General features: G+C 54.3%; 1 protein-coding gene across 4 annotated transcripts in view; it reads right to left on the reverse strand.

Annotated features, from left to right (window-relative positions):
- Positions 1–17,855, reverse strand: part of LPHN1 (latrophilin 1) — a 49,492-nt gene that overhangs the window by 22,376 nt on the left and 9,261 nt on the right. For 2 of the 4 annotated variants that reach the window (XM_008566023.1, XM_008566022.1), the window contains exons 2-3: positions 7,877–8,041; positions 5,169–5,382 (exon numbers count right to left, since the gene is read on the reverse strand). In XM_008566023.1, the coding sequence (XP_008564245.1) occupies positions 5,169–5,382; positions 7,877–7,946 (284 nt within the window). In that variant the 5' untranslated portion in view covers positions 7,947–8,041. Of the gene's footprint in view, positions 1–5,168; positions 5,383–7,876; positions 8,042–17,855 lie in introns of those variants that run through there. The other 2 variants (XM_008566026.1, XM_008566024.1) reach the window with 1 other exon arrangement.

Consider the following 17,855-nt stretch of genomic DNA (forward strand, 5'->3'; position numbering starts at 1 on the left):
TCCTAGCCACCCCTCCTCCCCTTCATCCTATGTAAGTGTCATCAGTACTTTTACATCCTCGGTGTTTTTCTTTAAATTCACTTCAAAGCCCCTGCATTGTTTGCTGAAGATTAATACATGTGCAGCCACACTTGTGAGGTGGTATCTTTGCAAGTATACTATCAATGAAATGCTCACCATGTCTGGCTGTGTCTACCTCAAACGATCTTGAGGACATGTCCAACCCTTTGTTTGGTGTTATGAGGCTCTGCAGCCAGAGTGGCCAGGAAAGTCTTCATATAAAAGCCATTCTCAGTATCCACAGGGAACTCCCCTGAGTTCCTGTCAACTTCTCAGGGCTCTGGCAAGCATAGACAGGGGGGCCTATTTCACAACAAAAAGATGTTTCTCATCTGCTATCTGTCTGTCTATCCCCACATTAAGGGTCCCAGTTCCTTGAAGCAGGGTAGGTAGGTCTAAGCCAGGCAGGACACAGAAGTTTGACTCAGATTCCTGTACTGGCCGGCCACTTCCCAAATAAGTAGTTTCAGAGGCTTCCCAACAGGTATGGGGAGAGGGGGCCCCTGGATCTCCTCTTCAGTCCTGCCCTTAACCAGTGAATCTAAACACTGAGGCACGGGCCGGCCCGGTGGCGCACTGTGATAGTGCGCCGCTTGGGAAGCGCAGTGGCGCTCCCGCCGAGGGTTCGGATCCCACATACAGACCGGTTCCCGCTCACTGGCTGAGCGAGGTGCGGGGGCAACGCCGAGGGTTGCGATCCCGTTGCCGGTCCCGGTCCGGTACGGGCGCGACACTGAGGGTTGTGATCCGTTGCCGGCCACAAAAAAAGACAAAAAGGAAAAATAAATTAAAAAAAAAAATAAATAAATAAACACTGAGGCAGAAACTTGACAAAGGGCAAAGGATCTAGCAGGGATAGAGAGATAAAGATGCAGGGGAGGAAAGCGGGCGCGACACTGAGGGTTGCGATCCGTTGCCGGCCACAAAAAAAGACAAAAAGGAAAAATAAATTAAAAAAAAAATAAATAAATAAACACTGAGGCAGAAACTTGACAAAGGGCAAAGGATCTAGCAGGGATAGAGAGATAAAGATGCAGGGGAGGAAAGGGGCAGGGGAGATCTGTCCATATCCACCCACTCCCACCCCTTTCTTTAAAAATGGAACACCAGGGCTGGCTGGTTAGCTCAGTTGGTTACAGCATGGTGTTATAACACCAAGGTTGAGAGTATGGATCGCCATACTGGCCAGTCACCAAAAAAAAAGAAAAAAAGGAACACTACCCCCAAAAGATTAAACAGAGGGTTACCATATGACCCAGCAATTCCACTCCTAGGTATATACCCCAAAGAATTGAAAGCAGGTGTTCAAGCAAATCCTTGTACATGAATGTTCATGGCAGCACTATTCACAGTTGCTGAAAGGTGGAGACAACCCAAATGTCCACCAAAAGAGGAATAGATAAACAAAATGTGGCATATCCATGCAATAGAATATTATTCAGCCATAAATAGGAATGAAGCACTGACAACGTGGATGAACCTTGAAAATGTGATGCTGAGTCAAAGAAGCCAGACACGAAAGGCCACACAGTGTGTGATTCCACTTATATGAAATGTTTAGAACAGGTAAACCCACAGACAGCAGATTAGTGGTTGTCAGGGGCCTGGGGAATGAGAATGGGAGCAACTGCTAATGGGTACAGGGCCTCCTTTTGGGGCAATGAAATGTTCTGGAACTAGGTAGAGGTGGTGGTTGCACAACGTTGTGAATGTGCTAAATGCCACTAAATATGTTCACTTTAAAACTGTTAATTTTAGTGCACAAAAAAAAGGAAACCACACTATCCTGTCCATTTAAATAAGTAAATTACTAAAATATTTAATTTTATGTCACCTCAATAAAAAGGCCAAAAAAAAAAGGAAAGAAAGAAAATCCAAATTTTCTTCTAGCTGGTGACTGCATACAAATAAGTAAATTACTAAAATATTTAATTTTATGTCACCTCAATAAAAAGGCCAAAAAAAAAGGAAAGAAAGAAAATCCAAATTTTCTTCTAGCTGGTGACTGCATACCCCAGCCTCCCTTGCAGCCAGAAGTACACATGATCAAATTTTGGCCAATGAGGCAAGAGTGGGCATGCCATGTGCCTTTAAAGGGCTATGCTCCCAGAGGCACTGCGACAGTGCAGCACGTGCTCACTTGGTTAAGGTTGATGTATTTATTCCAGGATGTCCCTGTCAGAGCAGCTTAGCTGTAACCCTAACTAATACAAGAGCCAGGTTGGGGCTCGGAGAGAGAAAGCGGGGCTGAAGCCCCCTTTGTGATTCCAGATGTGGCTCCAGAGGCCCCATCATGCCCCCAGGACCTGGTAAGTGCACTGCTCTGAGTTCCCCTTGGGCACTGGAAATGGGCCAGATGCTGTACTAGGTGCTGCGGAGACCCTGGAGAACAACACAGACCCCAAAGCCAGTGCTGAATGAAGCCACAGGGAGAATTTGAAGAGGCAGGAGGTGGGAGGAACAGGATTTGAAGGAGGAGCAGGGCACAGTCTAAGCAAAGGCTGGGACGCTGGACTGGGATGCCCACGCAGGGGTGTCAGGAGACAGGAAGGGGAGAAGAAGGGCAAGATTGTTGGAGGGAATGGAAATTTGAGAGAGAAATGGTGGGAAGGAGGGGATGAGGCAGCTCCAGTACAGCCCACCTGTCTCAGCCACTTGACCACATCTGTCCCCTGCCCGAAATTCTCCTGAGGCTCTCGATGATCCCCTTCCCCCAGTAACACATTCTGAGCTGGCCCCAGCCCTCTTTCCCTTTTCCCCATTCTATGCTCTGAGTGCACCCTCTCAGGCATTTGAACACATTCAGCGAGCGCCTGCTGTATACCTGACCATGGATCTAGCAGTGATGGACAGAACTGCTCATCCCTAGGGGGCTGACAGCCCAGTGAAGAAAGACATAAAATAAAAACGATAAAGATGCAAAATATCAGATGGAAGTGTGGATGGAAGGCAAGGCAAGGAGAGAGATGCAGGGAAGGGGGACAGGTAATGGGAGGGGGGGCCTGCAGTTTTAGAGAGAGTGTTCAGGAGGAGCTAGCTGAGAGGATAGTTAGAAAAAGCCACGAGTAAGGGGAGAGAGGAGGCTTGCGGATGTCCAGGAACAGCATTCCAGGCAGGGGGAGCAGCTGGTGCAAAGGCCCAGAGGAAGCACTGAGCAGGAAGTTGCCTGATGTGTGCAAGGAGCAGGCTGGTGTGGCTGGAGCTGAGTGAGTGGGGTTAGGGTTAAAGTGTGGAGGAGGCGAGAGCCAGAAGACAGGGCAGGGCTGCATGGCCTTGTGGCCGCAGGAAAAACTTTAAGGACTTTGGGTTTTCTCCAAGGGAAGTGGGAGCCATGGAGCGTTCTGAGCAGAGGAGGGATGGGACCTGACTCAGGTATTCACAGGTGCCTGCTGGCCACCGTGGGGAGAATAGACTGTAGCAGGCAAGAGGGGAGGCAAGGAGAGCAGGCAGAAGGTGCCTCCCACAACCCAGGGGAGAGTTGGTGGCAGAAGCAGTGGTCAGATTCTGGGTATGATTTGAAGGAAAAGCTAATCGACTCTAGGTGGACTGGCTGTGGGTGTGGGAGAGGCTCATGCAGTTTTGCACTCACAGTGCCTCACCCTAGGATACCCACCCCCACACGAAGAAATACACTTACAGTCAGTCACAAGCACTCATCCACACCCACATGCTTGTTCACAGACACATACTTAAACACATTCGGACAGTCACAAACACGCTCAAAGACATACATGTATAGCCACACACAAACACATTCACACACACACACACACACGCACCTGCTCACAGACACACACACTCACAGTCAAACACATCCACCCGCAAACACACACACTCACACGCACGGTCACACGCTCAAACGTGCACACACACTCACGCATACACAAACACACATCCAAACACAGTCACTCTCAGATGCACACTCAAACACACAAATGCACAGACACGCTCAAAGATGCAGCCTTACACACTCAAGCACTTGCCCACCCTCACTAACGTTTACACGCACATAACATACACTTCTGTCACGTGTTTAGATGTCTCCGCCTTGGGGAAGGCTGAGGACATCTCATGTCTGGGATAACCTCTCCTTCTGCTCCTATAACACCTTATCCCTGTCCTGCCTGTTTTTTTTTTTTTTTCCTTTTTGTCTTTTTCCGTGTCCAGCAACGGATCGCAACCCTCAGTGTCGCCCCCGTACCGGACCGGGACCGGCAATGGGATCGCAACCCCCGGTGTTGCTCTCGCGCCTCGCTCAGCCAGTGAGCGGGAACTGGTCTGCATGTGGGATCCGAACCGGCGGGAGCGCCACCACGCTCCCAAGTGGAGCACTATAGCAGTGCGCCACCGGGCCAGCCCGTCCTGCCCGTTTTTGCTTGGCAAGCCCCTATCTGCCTCAGCTAATTCTGGAATGAACTTCTAGAGGTGATGGGCCGGTGGTGGGGAGGGATGGGCCAGTGCATTTTGGGGTACAGGACAGGGTGGGGGTACAGACTGGTGAAGGGGACACAGGCTGGTGGGAGTGAGGGCAGAGATGGGCTCCATCTTATTTGCTGGTTACATGGGGCCCAGCACCTAGTAGGTGCTCAGGAAAAACGTATGGAATTTTTTTTTTATTTTGTCAATATACACTGTATATGATTATTATGGCCCGTCACCGACACCTTGCCTCAGCTAATTCTGGAATGAACTTCTAGAGGTGATGGGCCGGTGGTGGGGAGGTATGGGCCAGTGCATTTTGGGGTACAGGACAGGGTGGGGGTACAGACTGGTGAAGGGGACACAGGCTGGTGGGAGTGAGGGCAGAGATGGGCTCCATCTTATTTGCTGGTTACATGGGGCCCAGCACCTAGTAGGTGCTCAGGAAAAACGTATGGAATACATGAAAGGAAGCCTAGATGCTGGCCAGTTAGCTCAGTTGGTTACAGCGCAGTGTTATACCACCAAGGTCAAGGGTTCAGATCCCCCTACCAGCCAGCAGCCAAAAAAAACCCCAAAAAGAAAAAAATAAAAAAGAAGGAAGACTAAAGGTGAACGGGGTGCGCTGGCCAGGGGACACGTGGAGGATGGGCATTTTATTCAGGAACTTGCCCTGGGAGCCCACTCACCTCTGCGACATGATCTTGAAGGCATCTGGCAGGTAGCACTGCACATTTTCCATCTGGAAAGGGTCGGCATCGCAGATCTTGTCATCTGTGCGCCCGTAGTTGGCATTCTCCACCATGATGACGTCACTGCCTGGGCACCGCAGCTCGATGGGGTAGCCTTCGCATGCCAGCTCCCGGCGCATCAGCCCGAATGGGAGCCCAGCCCGGCTCAGGCCTGCAGGGAGGTGGGGGGGGGGCGGCGTCACACTCCAGGCCTGGGGCCAGGAAGGGAAGACCCTGCTGGCTGACAGGAGGCACCACCTCCAGCTCAGCTGTGTCTGAGAAGCCAGCTATGTGAACCTCAGTTTATTCAGCTGTAAAATGGGCTTCTCAGTGTGCCTACCTGTACAGTAAGGATGTTAACCTGGCATCTGCCCTTTGCCCTCAGCCTCTGGGAAGTGTCTTCTAAGTGTCCCTGGAATGTCTTGTCTGATAAGAGTGTCTGTTTTCCTGGGGGTCTTGGGACATGCTCTTATGGGTTAAACTGTGTCCCCCCAAATTCATATACTGAAGTTCTTAGTGAGCGCACTGGCCATCCCTATATAGGATCCGAACCTGCGGCCTCGGCGCTCCCAGTGCTGCACTTTCCCGAGTGAGCCACGGAGTCGGCCCCATATACTGAAGTTCTAACCCCAGTACTTGAGAATGTGACCTTACTTGTAGATGGGGTCTTTAGAGAGGTAATCAAGGTAAAAAAGTCATTAGGGTGGGCCCTAATCCAACATGACTGGTGTCCATATAAAAAAGGGGGAATTTGGACACAGAAAAAGGCACAGAGAAAAGGTGATGTAAAGACACAGAGGACACCATCTACAAGCCAAGAAGGGAGGCCTCAGAAGGAGCCAACCCTGCTCACACCTTGACCTCTAACTTGTATCCTCCAGAAACAGGAGAAAATACATTTGTGTTATTTAAGCTGCATAGTCCGTGGTGCTTTGTGACAGCAGCCCCAGCTAACTCATGCACTAAAAGTGTGACTTAATCCCACAGCCTAGAGAATGCTCTTTGAGGAAGTGCTGAGTGTACAGGGAGGACACTTCAGCGAGGTGCCTCCTGCTTATTATTTGGGAAACCTCCCGGGATTGCTGTGACAATGACAAAACATGTCCTGGGCAGGCCCAGGTCTTGGTGGGGTAGAATTGTCCCATGTTAGTCATCACCCTGTGTTACGCCGGGACTGAGAGCTCTGACTCAGGAGCCAGATGGCCAGGATTGAAATCCCAGCTTGGCCACTCCCTGGCCAGTGGGCTCGTCCATGTCACTGACAATCTCTGTGCCTTTGGTTCTTCCCGCAGGAGCAGTGAGAACAACTCCCATCTCATAGGGACACTGGGATGAAGCCAGAGTGTTCATGTGTGCCAGCAGCACTTGGTGGGACAGTAGGAATGCTAATTATTGTTATCGTGAGCATTATTAAGGCAGTTAATCTCTGCATAACAGAGGGGGCTTGGCACAGTCCACGGCTGGGGCACCCATATTCTCGGACACTGGCCCTAGCCAGGCATTTTTGCAGGGTGCTGGAAGGAAGTGGGGACACGGAGAGTGGCCCAGAGGCTCCAATGTGGGGACTGTCGCTTATAGATGCAGGAGTGACCGCCTGTGGTATGTGGTTGCATGAGGTCACTTGTGCACAATGGCAACAGGGCCAAGCCGGCCCCTTTTCAGAGATCTGGTCCCTCCAGTGCCGGCTGGGTACCGCAGGGGCATGGCAGCTAGGCCCTTGGGGTTTTCTGGGGTGAGTCGAGTCCCAGTTGGGGGAAAGTTCTACGTGTGTTCCTCTTGCACCATCTGCTTCCTTGTCTAATTTTAGCCTTTCCCAGACTGGGAGGGAGGGTTGGGGGTGGAGGACTGGCTCAGATGGGGCTGGGGTTGGAAGCAGCCCCTCCCGGCCCAGCTGGGGCTGTGGGGCAGGACCTGAATGGGCAGAGAATGCAGGCGGATGCTGGGGGAGCTGAGGCTGCCCGCTGGCCAGCTGTGGCAGTGCCAAGGCCCTGGGGCACGTCTAAACAATGTCCCCTCAACCTTTATGGCTTCCCGAAGGACAAGGCTGGTGGGAGGGGGGCATTGGGGAGCAGGGCCCACCATCAGTGCCCTTCAGACAGGGCTGGCGGGCAGGCAGGGGGCACACCCCAGGGCGAGGGGAGAGGCCAGTGGGCACCTTCCCTCTGCCTCTCTCCTCTTCCTGCCCTTGCCCCTGCCTGGGCCCGCCATGGGGACCATAACTGAGTAATCGGTGGGGGTGGGCAGACACGCTCAGGGCACTAATTGTGGCGTGTGCAGGATCCCGGGGCCGGCATAGGGCCGAGCCGGGTAATTAGTTGTTTTTAAATAAACGTCAGCGGGCATGCTTTAATTAAGCCTTCTTCCCAGTGAGAGCCTTGGAGATGTAATCAGAGAGAGAGAGAGAGAGAGAAGAGCATTGGCTCACCAGGAAGGCCTGTCCTATCCCAGGGGGCCACAGTGGGACAGCCCCTGGTGCCCTGACCTGGCCCACTTGTCAGGTCTGAGGAGATGGTCTGGGGACCCCTTGGTGGTGCTGGGAGTGTGTAGTCACCAAGTCTTCCTTCGGCCCCATCCAGCCACGGTCTAGGATGGGGAAGGGGCTGTGGTTCTTTACCAAGTGGTCAGGTTTGGAGATGCAGCGCCTCCCTGGCCCCAGCAGCACCTACCTTGGGTGGCTGAGGTGACCAGGACAGCGGTGACACACAGACTCCAGAGCACTGCGGCCAGGCGGGCCATGACGGCAGCCGGGGGCGTGTCCGGGGCTCTCAGTGGCCTGTGCGAGGGGCCTCGCCCTGCATTACCACGCGGGCACCACGGCCTGGCCCACCAGCCTGGGGAGGACAGGGAGGGTGAGGTGGGCACAGGGGCGTCTGGGCCGCTCCTTTCTTCTGCTGCTGCTGCTGGTGGCCGATCGATGTCTAGCACCTCCCTGGAGCCAGCCACACCTGAAAGAAGCTGCACCCTTGGGCCGGAGGTGCCCCCTCCAGGGCCTGCAGCACAGCCTGCACCCTGCCCGCACCCCAAAGAGATTTCCATCTCCTCCCCACTGAAACCTCCTGAAGAACATCACGGGGGCAGCTCAGGAGGAGGTCACAGCTGCCAAGGGGCCACCTGAACCCAGGCAGGCCTCAGACCCTCCCCGTTCATCTCCCCTGCCTAGCATCCTTCCCCAGCAAGAAGGAGGGGAACGGACTTGGGCAGGGATCCAGGCCCCCACCCCCAGCCCCCTGCTTCCTGTCTCCTGTGCTCTGTAGCTAATTAGAATCCAGCTGGCTGGCGCCACAGATCGGGGGCCAGGGACGCCCGAGTCCCCTCTTTCTCCTCCAGGGGACCCTCGGGGCAAGCTGGAGACAGGCAGGCGGATGGGAAGGGGGGGTGCTGCCCTTTGGGAGGGCCAGGGGAGATGGGGGAGGGACAATGTTGTGTACCCTCCCCTGCCAGCCTCCCCACCCCACCCCTGCCTGCTCCGTCTTCAGGCACAGAGCTCGATCCTGACATGTTTCTTCCTCTCTCATGGCCACTCCTGCTCATCTCACTCTCTGCCTCAGTCTCCCCTGGAGACTCTCAAGGCTGTACACCGGTATCTCTACCCTCAGCTCTTTGCCTTGTCTACACCCCAGTTCTCCAGGTGTGGCCCCAGCTCAGCCACATCAGCCTCACCAGGGACTTGCTAAAAACACATTCTCTGTGGAGGGCCCTCTGTGGTGGGAACTCCCAGCTCTGTCCTCTCCCATTGTCACCCAGCCTGTCCCACAGTCTCAGTACCATGGTCGAGCCAATATTTTCCAAATCTCTTATTTCCAGTCTGGAAATAATGCTTTTCGCCCAAAACCGAATCCAGTGCAGTGGTCAGCCCCGTGAGTGCTCCAACTCCATTTCTGCTCCAGCCACTCATGCTGTTCCTCCACCACAACAGGCCCTGCCCCAGAGCCTTAGCACTTGTGGCTGCCTCTGTGTGTAGCTTCTGTCCACCCTTATCCACGTGGCCAGGTCCTCCAGGCCTTCGTCCAATTGTAACTATTTATCAGGTGTACAAAACATCCCCTTCACGGGGCAGGGATTGTTGGACTGTTTTGTTCACAGCCATATCCTCAGCTTTTAGAACAGGCCTGGCACAAAACAATGAAGTATTTGTTGAATGACTCAGATCCCAAACCTAAGAATCTGCCTTGATTCCTCACCCTCCCTGCCATTCCCCTCATAAGCTCCACTAGCGGCAAGTCCTGTGGGCTCTGTCTCCAAAATATCCCATCAACCTCCCCCCTTCTGGCTCCCCACTGCCACCCCCCGGGACCAGGCCACCATCCCTTGACACCTGGACACTGTCCCAGCTTCCTCATCCTGGCCTCCTCGCCCCCCAATCAGCCCTCCACTTGGAGCTCAGGGATCACTGAATGACGTTGATCCTTCCCCTCGGCTCTCCTCTGGGGTCTCAGTTCCCCCACCAGGGCCTACAGGCTGTGGGTGATCTGGTGCCACCAACTTCTCCAAACCCCGCTGCCTCCTCCCTCCTGTTCCTGGAACATTCCAGCCTCCACACCAGCCGCCGAGCCTTTGCCTGGGCTGATCCCTCTTCCTGGAATGTTCTTCCAGGATCCCCACATGCACATCACGTCACGGGCTGGGGCTTATCATTCAGGCCTCAACTCCAAGGTCACCCCAGTAGAGCGACCACCCCCTACGCCCCCCCGAACAAAACAGCCCCCTCCTGCTGTCCTCACCAGCCATCCTTTGCCCTGTATTTAATTCATAGTGCTCAACTGCACCTGAAATTACCTTTTCACAGTGGCAGGTCTGTCGTGGGCCTCCCCGATAGCAGGGACTCAGCACAGGCCCTCAATTAATAAAGGTGGGGGGCACACTCGCAGGGCAGGACACCCCCTCCTGGACTCTGTCTCTTTACATGGGAAACAGGAAGGATATATCTGCTGGGCAGCCCTGGATACCCCCTCACCAGACTCCTCCCTACTGCCCCCCCTTCAGGAAGCTGCCCCCCCATCGTCTTCAGGAAACTTCCCCCACCTTCAGGAATCCCCCCACCCCTGCCTCCAGGAAATCCCTCCTCAACAGCCTCCAGCCCACAGCCCTGACCAGACACTGCCTTGTGGCACTTTCAGATCATTTCCCATGGAGGGAAAGAGGCTGCTTCTTAAAACCTCATTTCTGGGTCAGCCAGTGGCTCACTCAGGAGAGTGTGGTGCTGATAACACCGAGGCCATGGGTTCGGATCCCTATAGAGGGATGGCCGGTTGGCTCACTTGGGAGAGCGTGGTGCTGACAACACCAAGTCAAGGGTTGAGATCCCCTTACCGCTCATCTTTTAAAAACAAACAAACAAAAAAACCCCTCATATCTCCCCCACCCCACCTCCTAGTCACAGTTAGGTTCAGGGGAGGCACAGACCCCAGGCTGACGGGCACTCCCCTCCCCGCCTCTCCCAGAGATTTCTTTCCCGCTGCACTAGGCCTCGGAGGCAGGAGGAAGACAAACCGGTTACTGGTGGGGAGGCCACCAGATGCCAGGGTCAGTGGGCAGAGGACCCACATGGGCCTGGATCCCGACTCTGCCACATACATGCTGTGTGACCTTGAGTGGGTCTCCTCATCTCCCGGTGGTGGTCCCAGTTCCCTAGGGCCACCAATCTGCAGGGTTCTGGTAGGGACAGCAGTCCGCATGCATGGTGGGCCATCAGAGGGCGAGGTCCACTCGGGGCACGGGGGAGTGACATCTCCTCCTTGCAGCCTGCACTGGGGAATTCTGAGACACTATGGGGAGTCCCCAGGCCTATTCCTCATCCAGCCCCGTGGCTTTAGAAGCCAACCATACCATGACAGCCACCAGTCACATTCCCTCTCCAGCCCTGCCTTTCTCCTCCCTGTCTACACCTCCATTGGGTCCCCAAGGCATCTTCAGCCCAACCAAACCAAAATAAAGCCCCCCATGCCAGTCAACAGTCCCACCACTCTTCCAGGTCCGCAGGCCAAAACCCCAGGAGTCAAAATCCTTGACTCCTCTTTCCCTGTCCCCTGCATCCAGCTCAGGAGTAAGCCCTGGGTCTGTACCTCCAGAACACCCCGGCGTCAGTCCATCCACGCATGCTTGGTAGCTGCCCCTCGGGTCCTGGGCCTTGACCACTTCCCAACTACCCTCTGACCCCTCTGCTCCTAAAGTCCAGGCTCCCCTGGCAGCCAGAGGGGCCTTTAACTATTTAAACCATCTTTAAGTGTACAATTCAGGGGCTGCCAGTTAGCTTAGTGGGTTAGAGGGGGGTATTGGTAACACTAAGGTCCAGGGTTCGATCCCAGCTACTGGCCAGCTGCCAAAGAGAAGTAAATAATAAAAAAATCAAGCGCACAATTCAGTGGCATTAGTTACATTCTCAGTGCTGTGTAAGCACCACCACTATCTAGTTCCAGAACTTTTAATCACCCCCAATAGGAACTCTATACCCATTAAGTAATAAATTCCTCTCTCCCTTCCTACACCAGTGCCTGGTAACCTCTCGTCTACTTTACTTTCTGTCTCTGTGGATGTAGCTATTCTGAACATTTCATATAAATGGAATCACACACCATGTGGCTTTTTGTGTCTGGCTTCTCTCTCAGCACTGTGTTTTCGAGGTTTATCCGTGCAGCGTGTGTCAGAGCTGTATTCCTTTTTACGGCTGTGTAATATTCCATCATGTGGATACACCACTTTCTGTTTATCTATTCATCCATTCGTGGACACTTGGTTGTTTCCACAGAGAGCTCCTTTATATCTTCCCTCCCAGCTTTATTGAGGCACGATTGACAAATAAGAGTTACAAATATTTAAGGTGTCCAACATGATGTTTTGATATGCACGTACATCATGAAACGATTGCCACAATCAAGCCAACTAACGACACGTCCCTCACCACGCTACCATTTTTTTGTGTTTGTGCTGAGAACACTCGAGCTCTACTCTCTCAACACATCTCGAGGGTACAACACAGTATTGTTAACTCCGGTCACCATGTAGGTCTCCAGAACTTCCTCCTATAACTGAAGTCCGTGCCTTTGACCAGCGTCCCCCTTTCCCTAGCCCCCCACCCGGTAACCACTGTCTACTTTGCCTCTGTGGGTTCCACTTTTATTTTAGATTCCATGGATAGGTGAGATCACATGTGTTTGTCTTTCTCTGTCTGGTTTATTTCACTTCATATAATGTCCACCAGGATCATCCATGCCAGAGGGGTCTTTTTAAAGACAATCTTGACACATGACCCCACTCCGGCTTAACCCTCCAACAGCCACACTGTTTCCCACCTGCAACCTCGGTCTGTGTCCCCACCTCTGTGTCCCTTAGGTCTTGGCTCTAAAGAGATGTGCCCTCCTCAGAGACGTGGACATGGGCCTCAGCCACCCTGTATCCCAGCGCTCTGTGATCAACGCCTGCCTGTGCAGCCCCTGCCATCCTGTCACCTCTTGTGTCTTCAACTTGTCTTGATAAAGTGGGGATACCTCACAGGGTAGATGCAACAGAACAAATTCATACACGTGAAACACTTAGGGCCATGCCCTGAACATTGGGAGGGTGAAGTGTCCCTTGTCACCTTCTGTATTAGGCAGCTCAGGCTGCCATGACAAAGAACCACACTGGGTGGCTTAAACAGCAGAAATTGGCCAGTTTGTTCACTCAGTAGAACGTGGCGCTGACAACACTAAGGTCAAGGGTACTGCCAAAAAAAACAAAAACAAAAACAAAACCAGGAGAAATTTATTTTCTGGAGACCAGAAATTCAAGATCAAGATGCCAGCATCTTTCTGCTGTGTGCCATTCACACTTTCTGCTGAGGGCCGTCTTCCTGGCTTACAGATGGCTGGCTCCCCGCAGTGTCCTCATGGGGCCTCTTCTCTGTGCACACGCGGAGGGAGAGAGATCCCATGTCTCTTTCTCTTCTCATAAGGACACCAGTCCTCATGAAGTAGGGCCCCCCCCTTATGACCTCATTTAACCTTTGTTATGTCCCTAAAGGCCCTATCACCAAATATAGTCAGACTGGGAGTTAGGGCTTTGACATATGAATTTGGGGGGACACAATTCAGTTCTTAACACCAGGGATCCCATTGCTGGTCTGTAAGTTCGCCTGCCCATTTGCGATTTCCTGTCTGCCCCCTGGAGAATGGAAGCTCCTGAGGCTGGGACTTAGTTTCCCTCCCAGTCCCTAAAAGACACAGTAGGATCCCCAAACAAATATTTACCGAATGAGCACAGTGTGAATGACTAAGGACAGCTGGGGGGCTGATGGAGTTGGGGCATCTGCCCTTTGACCTGGGGGCCCCCCCGACCTGCACAGGCTAGGCAGCATCACCTTAGGTGCACAGACGGAACTCCCCAGGAGCCTGAAGCCCTGTCCCCAGAGTGGCTCCCCCAGGAAGCTCTGGGTCCCCTGGGGGATGGGCCCCAGGTTGGGGGGCTGGAGTGGGGGAGCGAAGCTGGACACTCTGGCTTCTGTCCCCCTCCCTCTGTGGCCTGACTGTGCGCCCACCCATCGCGGGGAGTTCAGCCTGCACACCTGGGGCCCATCTAGGCAGGGAGGCAAAGCCAGACATTGGTAGGTGGGTGCCCCATGGGAGACCAAGGCCTGACCAGCCCTGAGGCCTCGGGGTGTGGGGAGACGTTGTGGATAGAATCGTCTCCCCTCTGCAACAAAACATATATTGCAGTCTTAGCTCCCAGCATGTCAGAATGTGACTATATTTGGAGACAGGGTCTTTACAGAGTAATCAGGTTAAAATGAGGTCGTTAGCGTGGGCCCTGATCCAGTATGACTGGTGTCCTTATAACAAGGAAAAATGTGGACACCAACACGCACACAAGGAGTAGATCACATGAAGATGGAGGCAGGGATCAGAGTGATGCTTCTAGAAGCCAAGGAACACCAAAGATTGCTGACAACTACCAGAAACCAGGAGAGAGGCCTGGGACAGATTCTCCCTCACGGTCGCCAGAAGAAACCGACCCTGCCGACACCTTGAGCTTGGACTTCTGAATCCAGAGCAGCGAGATGACACATTTCTTTCATTACAGCTGCCCAGTGTGTGGTGCTGTGTTACAGCAGCCATCGTACACGCACAGGGGTGTCAGGACACATGGGTGGGGGTGGCAGGCAGGGACGGGGGCAGGGTCCTGGGCTGCACAACTCTGGGGGAGCCATTCACATAGAACAGCAAAGTACAGGGCAGGGGTCCAGCTGATGCCAGGGACAGTGGCTGACACCTCCACGTCTGTCCCGAGCACCTTCCACATGTAGCTCATTTAATCCTCATAAAAATTAGGAAAGCAGAGTGCACGTACTCACATTTTACAGAGCAGGAAAGTAAGGTCCCAGAGTTGAAAAGACGAATGCAGTGGCACCTAACTATTCAGGAGGACTTGAACCCAGGTGGGCCGGCCCCCCAGGCTGGGTGCGGCAAGCGGTGGAGACCTGGGGGTCCAGAAGAGCCCCCCTCTCCCAGGCTCCCACTGCATTCGGTGACCATGTGTCCTCAGAGCTGGACAAGCCCAGAGGTTCTGCACCCACAGGACCAGGTGAGCACACACTTGTGTCTATCCTCACTGCGCACCTCACTGGTCTCAGGTGACCCTATTTCACCTCAAGCTGCAATGGGGATCTGACCCCAGGCTTGGTGACCCCAGGGTTGGCCAGCCACACATCTGCTACTGTGTTTGGGTCTGAGCCCACATCCATCTCAAGTGAAGGGTGAGCACAGCAGGGTGGGCCGGCATGGCCCAGGCTTTGTCCTCAGGTGCCCCAGCATGGGGACAGGGAGGATGACAGGAAGAGAACTGGCTGCTAGAGGAGAGGGGGCGCCTCTAGCCTGCCCTAGCCTGCGGTTGCCACGGCAACCCTCTGTGCTTGAGTGGGTGGGAGTCTGAATGCCTGAGGGGTGGCACTGAAAGGGGGGCCCGGGCCCCTCAAGCCTCTCCCCTTCCCAGCAGCAGCCAGCCCTGCTGCACACAGCCCTCTTGCTCACTCCCCAAATCCAGCCACCTGAGAGCCCAACTCCTCCAGGAAGCCCTCAGGCATCCATGCATGCCCCTGGCAAAGAGGACGACTCCGGGGTAGGTACAAGGCTCCTGGGTCTGGATCTGCTGTGTGGCCTCAGACTGGGCTCTTGGCCTCTCTGAACCCATTTCCCCGTCCCTGCCAGTGGGGACTAACAAACCAACCTCGCAGAGATGGAGCAAGCACCTAGAGAATGGCGGCCCTTTCTGGGGGAGGGCACTGTGGGCTCGGGGAGGGCAGGGTCCCTGCTGCATCTTCCCCCATCTCAGCAGACAGCAGCCCAGTCCCTCCAGGCACTCAGGATCCACACACTCATCCTGGGTCCCTCTTCTCCCCACTTCTGACCCCAGCAGGTCCTATGGCTCCTCCTTCAGAAGCTGCTTGTGTCTCACCATTCCTCGCCTTCTTTCTGGTCCAGTCCCATCCTCTCCCCGCTGGACCAGCACAGTTGCCTCCCCTCTGGACTCCCCAGCTCCTGTCCTCCCTCTCCATGGTCTGTTCCCCCTAGAGCCGCCAGAGGGCACCTGTGAGCACCTGAGTCATTTAGGTCCCTCCTCCACTCAGAGCCCTCCATGGCTCCCATTCACTCGGAGAAAAAGCCAAAGTCTTCAGTGAGGCCCACAAAGCCCTGCACGATGTGAAACACCAGGCACCGTCCCACCTCAGGACCTTTGCACGGGTGTTCCCTGTTCCCCAGACACCCGGACAGCACCTCCCTTGTCTCCTTCAGGCCTTGACTTGAAAGTTGCCTGCTCAGGGAGGCCCTGCCAGCCCCAGCGCTCCTGCGCCCCACAGCAGCCATGACCAGCACACCATGCAGTTTATTTATTTCCTTATTATCTCTCACTCCCTAGGTGTCGGCTCTGCAGGGTAGGGTTTGCATATTACTCGTCTATGGCCGTATCCCCAGAGCCCAGCACAGTGCCTGGAGCAAGCAGGAACTTGATATACAATTGTTCAACAAAGGAGCTTTAAAAGGTCACTCTAGTTACCAGGTAGCTCTGAACTGCAGGAGGGTGGGGACCTTCAAAGCAGCCCCTTCCCCTGGATACCTCCTCTTGGTCTCTCCCATCTACCCATCACCCCTGCCCCACCCAATCTCCACCCTGAAGACAGAATGGTCTTTGCTAAATGAAAACCCAGTTATATCCCTCCCTGCCTACAATCCTCCATGGCTCCCTATTGCCTCTGATGCCCTAACACGGCATCTGAGGCCCTGGTCTCTTGACACAGTCCTATTACCTTTGTTCAGCCTCCTCCCCAAGGTGCCTGTTCCCCCCACCACCCACCCACCCTCTGTCTCTCATACACACAGGTCCAGGGACCCTGCCCCTCCCCACTTCTCCTCTCTTCCTCCAAAAGGCACTGCCCACCAGGACTGTGTTGGTATCTCTCCTATCTGCTCCCACGGCACACTGGGCCTCCATGTTTTGCTCCCCTAATTGGACTTGGGCTCTGCTGTTAAGTATCTGTCTTTCCCACCAGCTAGGGACTCCAAGGGTAAAGTTCCTTTGTGGGTCAGTCTGGCTCTCTGGGCCAACCCTGGGCAAGGTGTGGGTGCTTATTCATTCATTCAACGAAGGAAGATAAGACAGACCCAAAGACCTGGCCATCCACTTAATGGACAGTCACCAAGTTCTCACCTGGTCACGAGTGTTATGGAGGAAAACGTGCCTGAAGGGGAGAGAGAGAATGGGTGCATACGTGAGGGTACAACTGTAGGTAGGGTGGCCAGGGAATGCCTCACCAAGAAGGTGACATTTTAGCAGAGGTATCAAGGAGATGAGCCGCCTGGGTACCTGGGGAAGAAACAACCCAGGCAGGGACTATGGCACATGCAAAGGCCCTGAGGTAGGAGTGTGCTGAAATAAAGAGGCTGGAGCCCAGCAAGTGAAGGGGACAGTGGAAGGAGGTAACAGTGGCGGGGGGGTCACAGTGTAGGTGGTGCAGGGGCTCATCCTCTGTGAGGACTTTGGTTTTTTTCTGAGTAAGTTGGGAGCCACGGAGGGTTCTGAGTGACCTGACTTGGGTGCTCATGGCTGATTAGACTGTGTGTGGTGGCGGGGATGGGGGCTGGTGTTGCGGGGACTGGAGGGTGCTCTCCGCCCCACCCACCCCTTTCATCCTGTCCACCAGGCTGTCAAAGCCAGAAACTCCAAGTTCCCCCCATCTCCCCCTCCTCAACCCTGCCAGCTGATCATCCACCAAATCGTCAACTCTGTCTCATAAACCATGTGCCAGCCCATCTCTCATGTCTCAGGCCACCACCAGAGGGAGGACTTCTGGTCCTCATCTTGATGGCTACAGGGCCCTTCCTGCCCTCTGCAGCTCTCTCCCATGCAGCAACTAGAGAGAGCTCAGGTTAAACATTCCGACCCAGACAGAAACACCAACTCCCAACCTTGAGGCCAGCTTCCAGCCACGAAATGTCCTTCCTGTTCCCCTTTAAGCCACCACCTTCTTTGTGACCTCAGGAAAGCCCTTCCCTCTACTACACTCCCCCACCTTACGCTGTATCCCTCCTTCCCCTGCAGGCCACAGCTGGGAAGACCCCTCCTCCAGGAAGCACTCCCTGGTTTACACTCCATCCAGGCACCTCTTGTGCTCCTCAC

This window comes from Galeopterus variegatus, unplaced genomic scaffold, assembly GCF_000696425.1.
Source record: "Galeopterus variegatus unplaced genomic scaffold, G_variegatus-3.0.2 Scaffold218, whole genome shotgun sequence".
NCBI classification, from domain to species: Eukaryota; Metazoa; Chordata; class Mammalia; order Dermoptera; family Cynocephalidae; genus Galeopterus; species Galeopterus variegatus.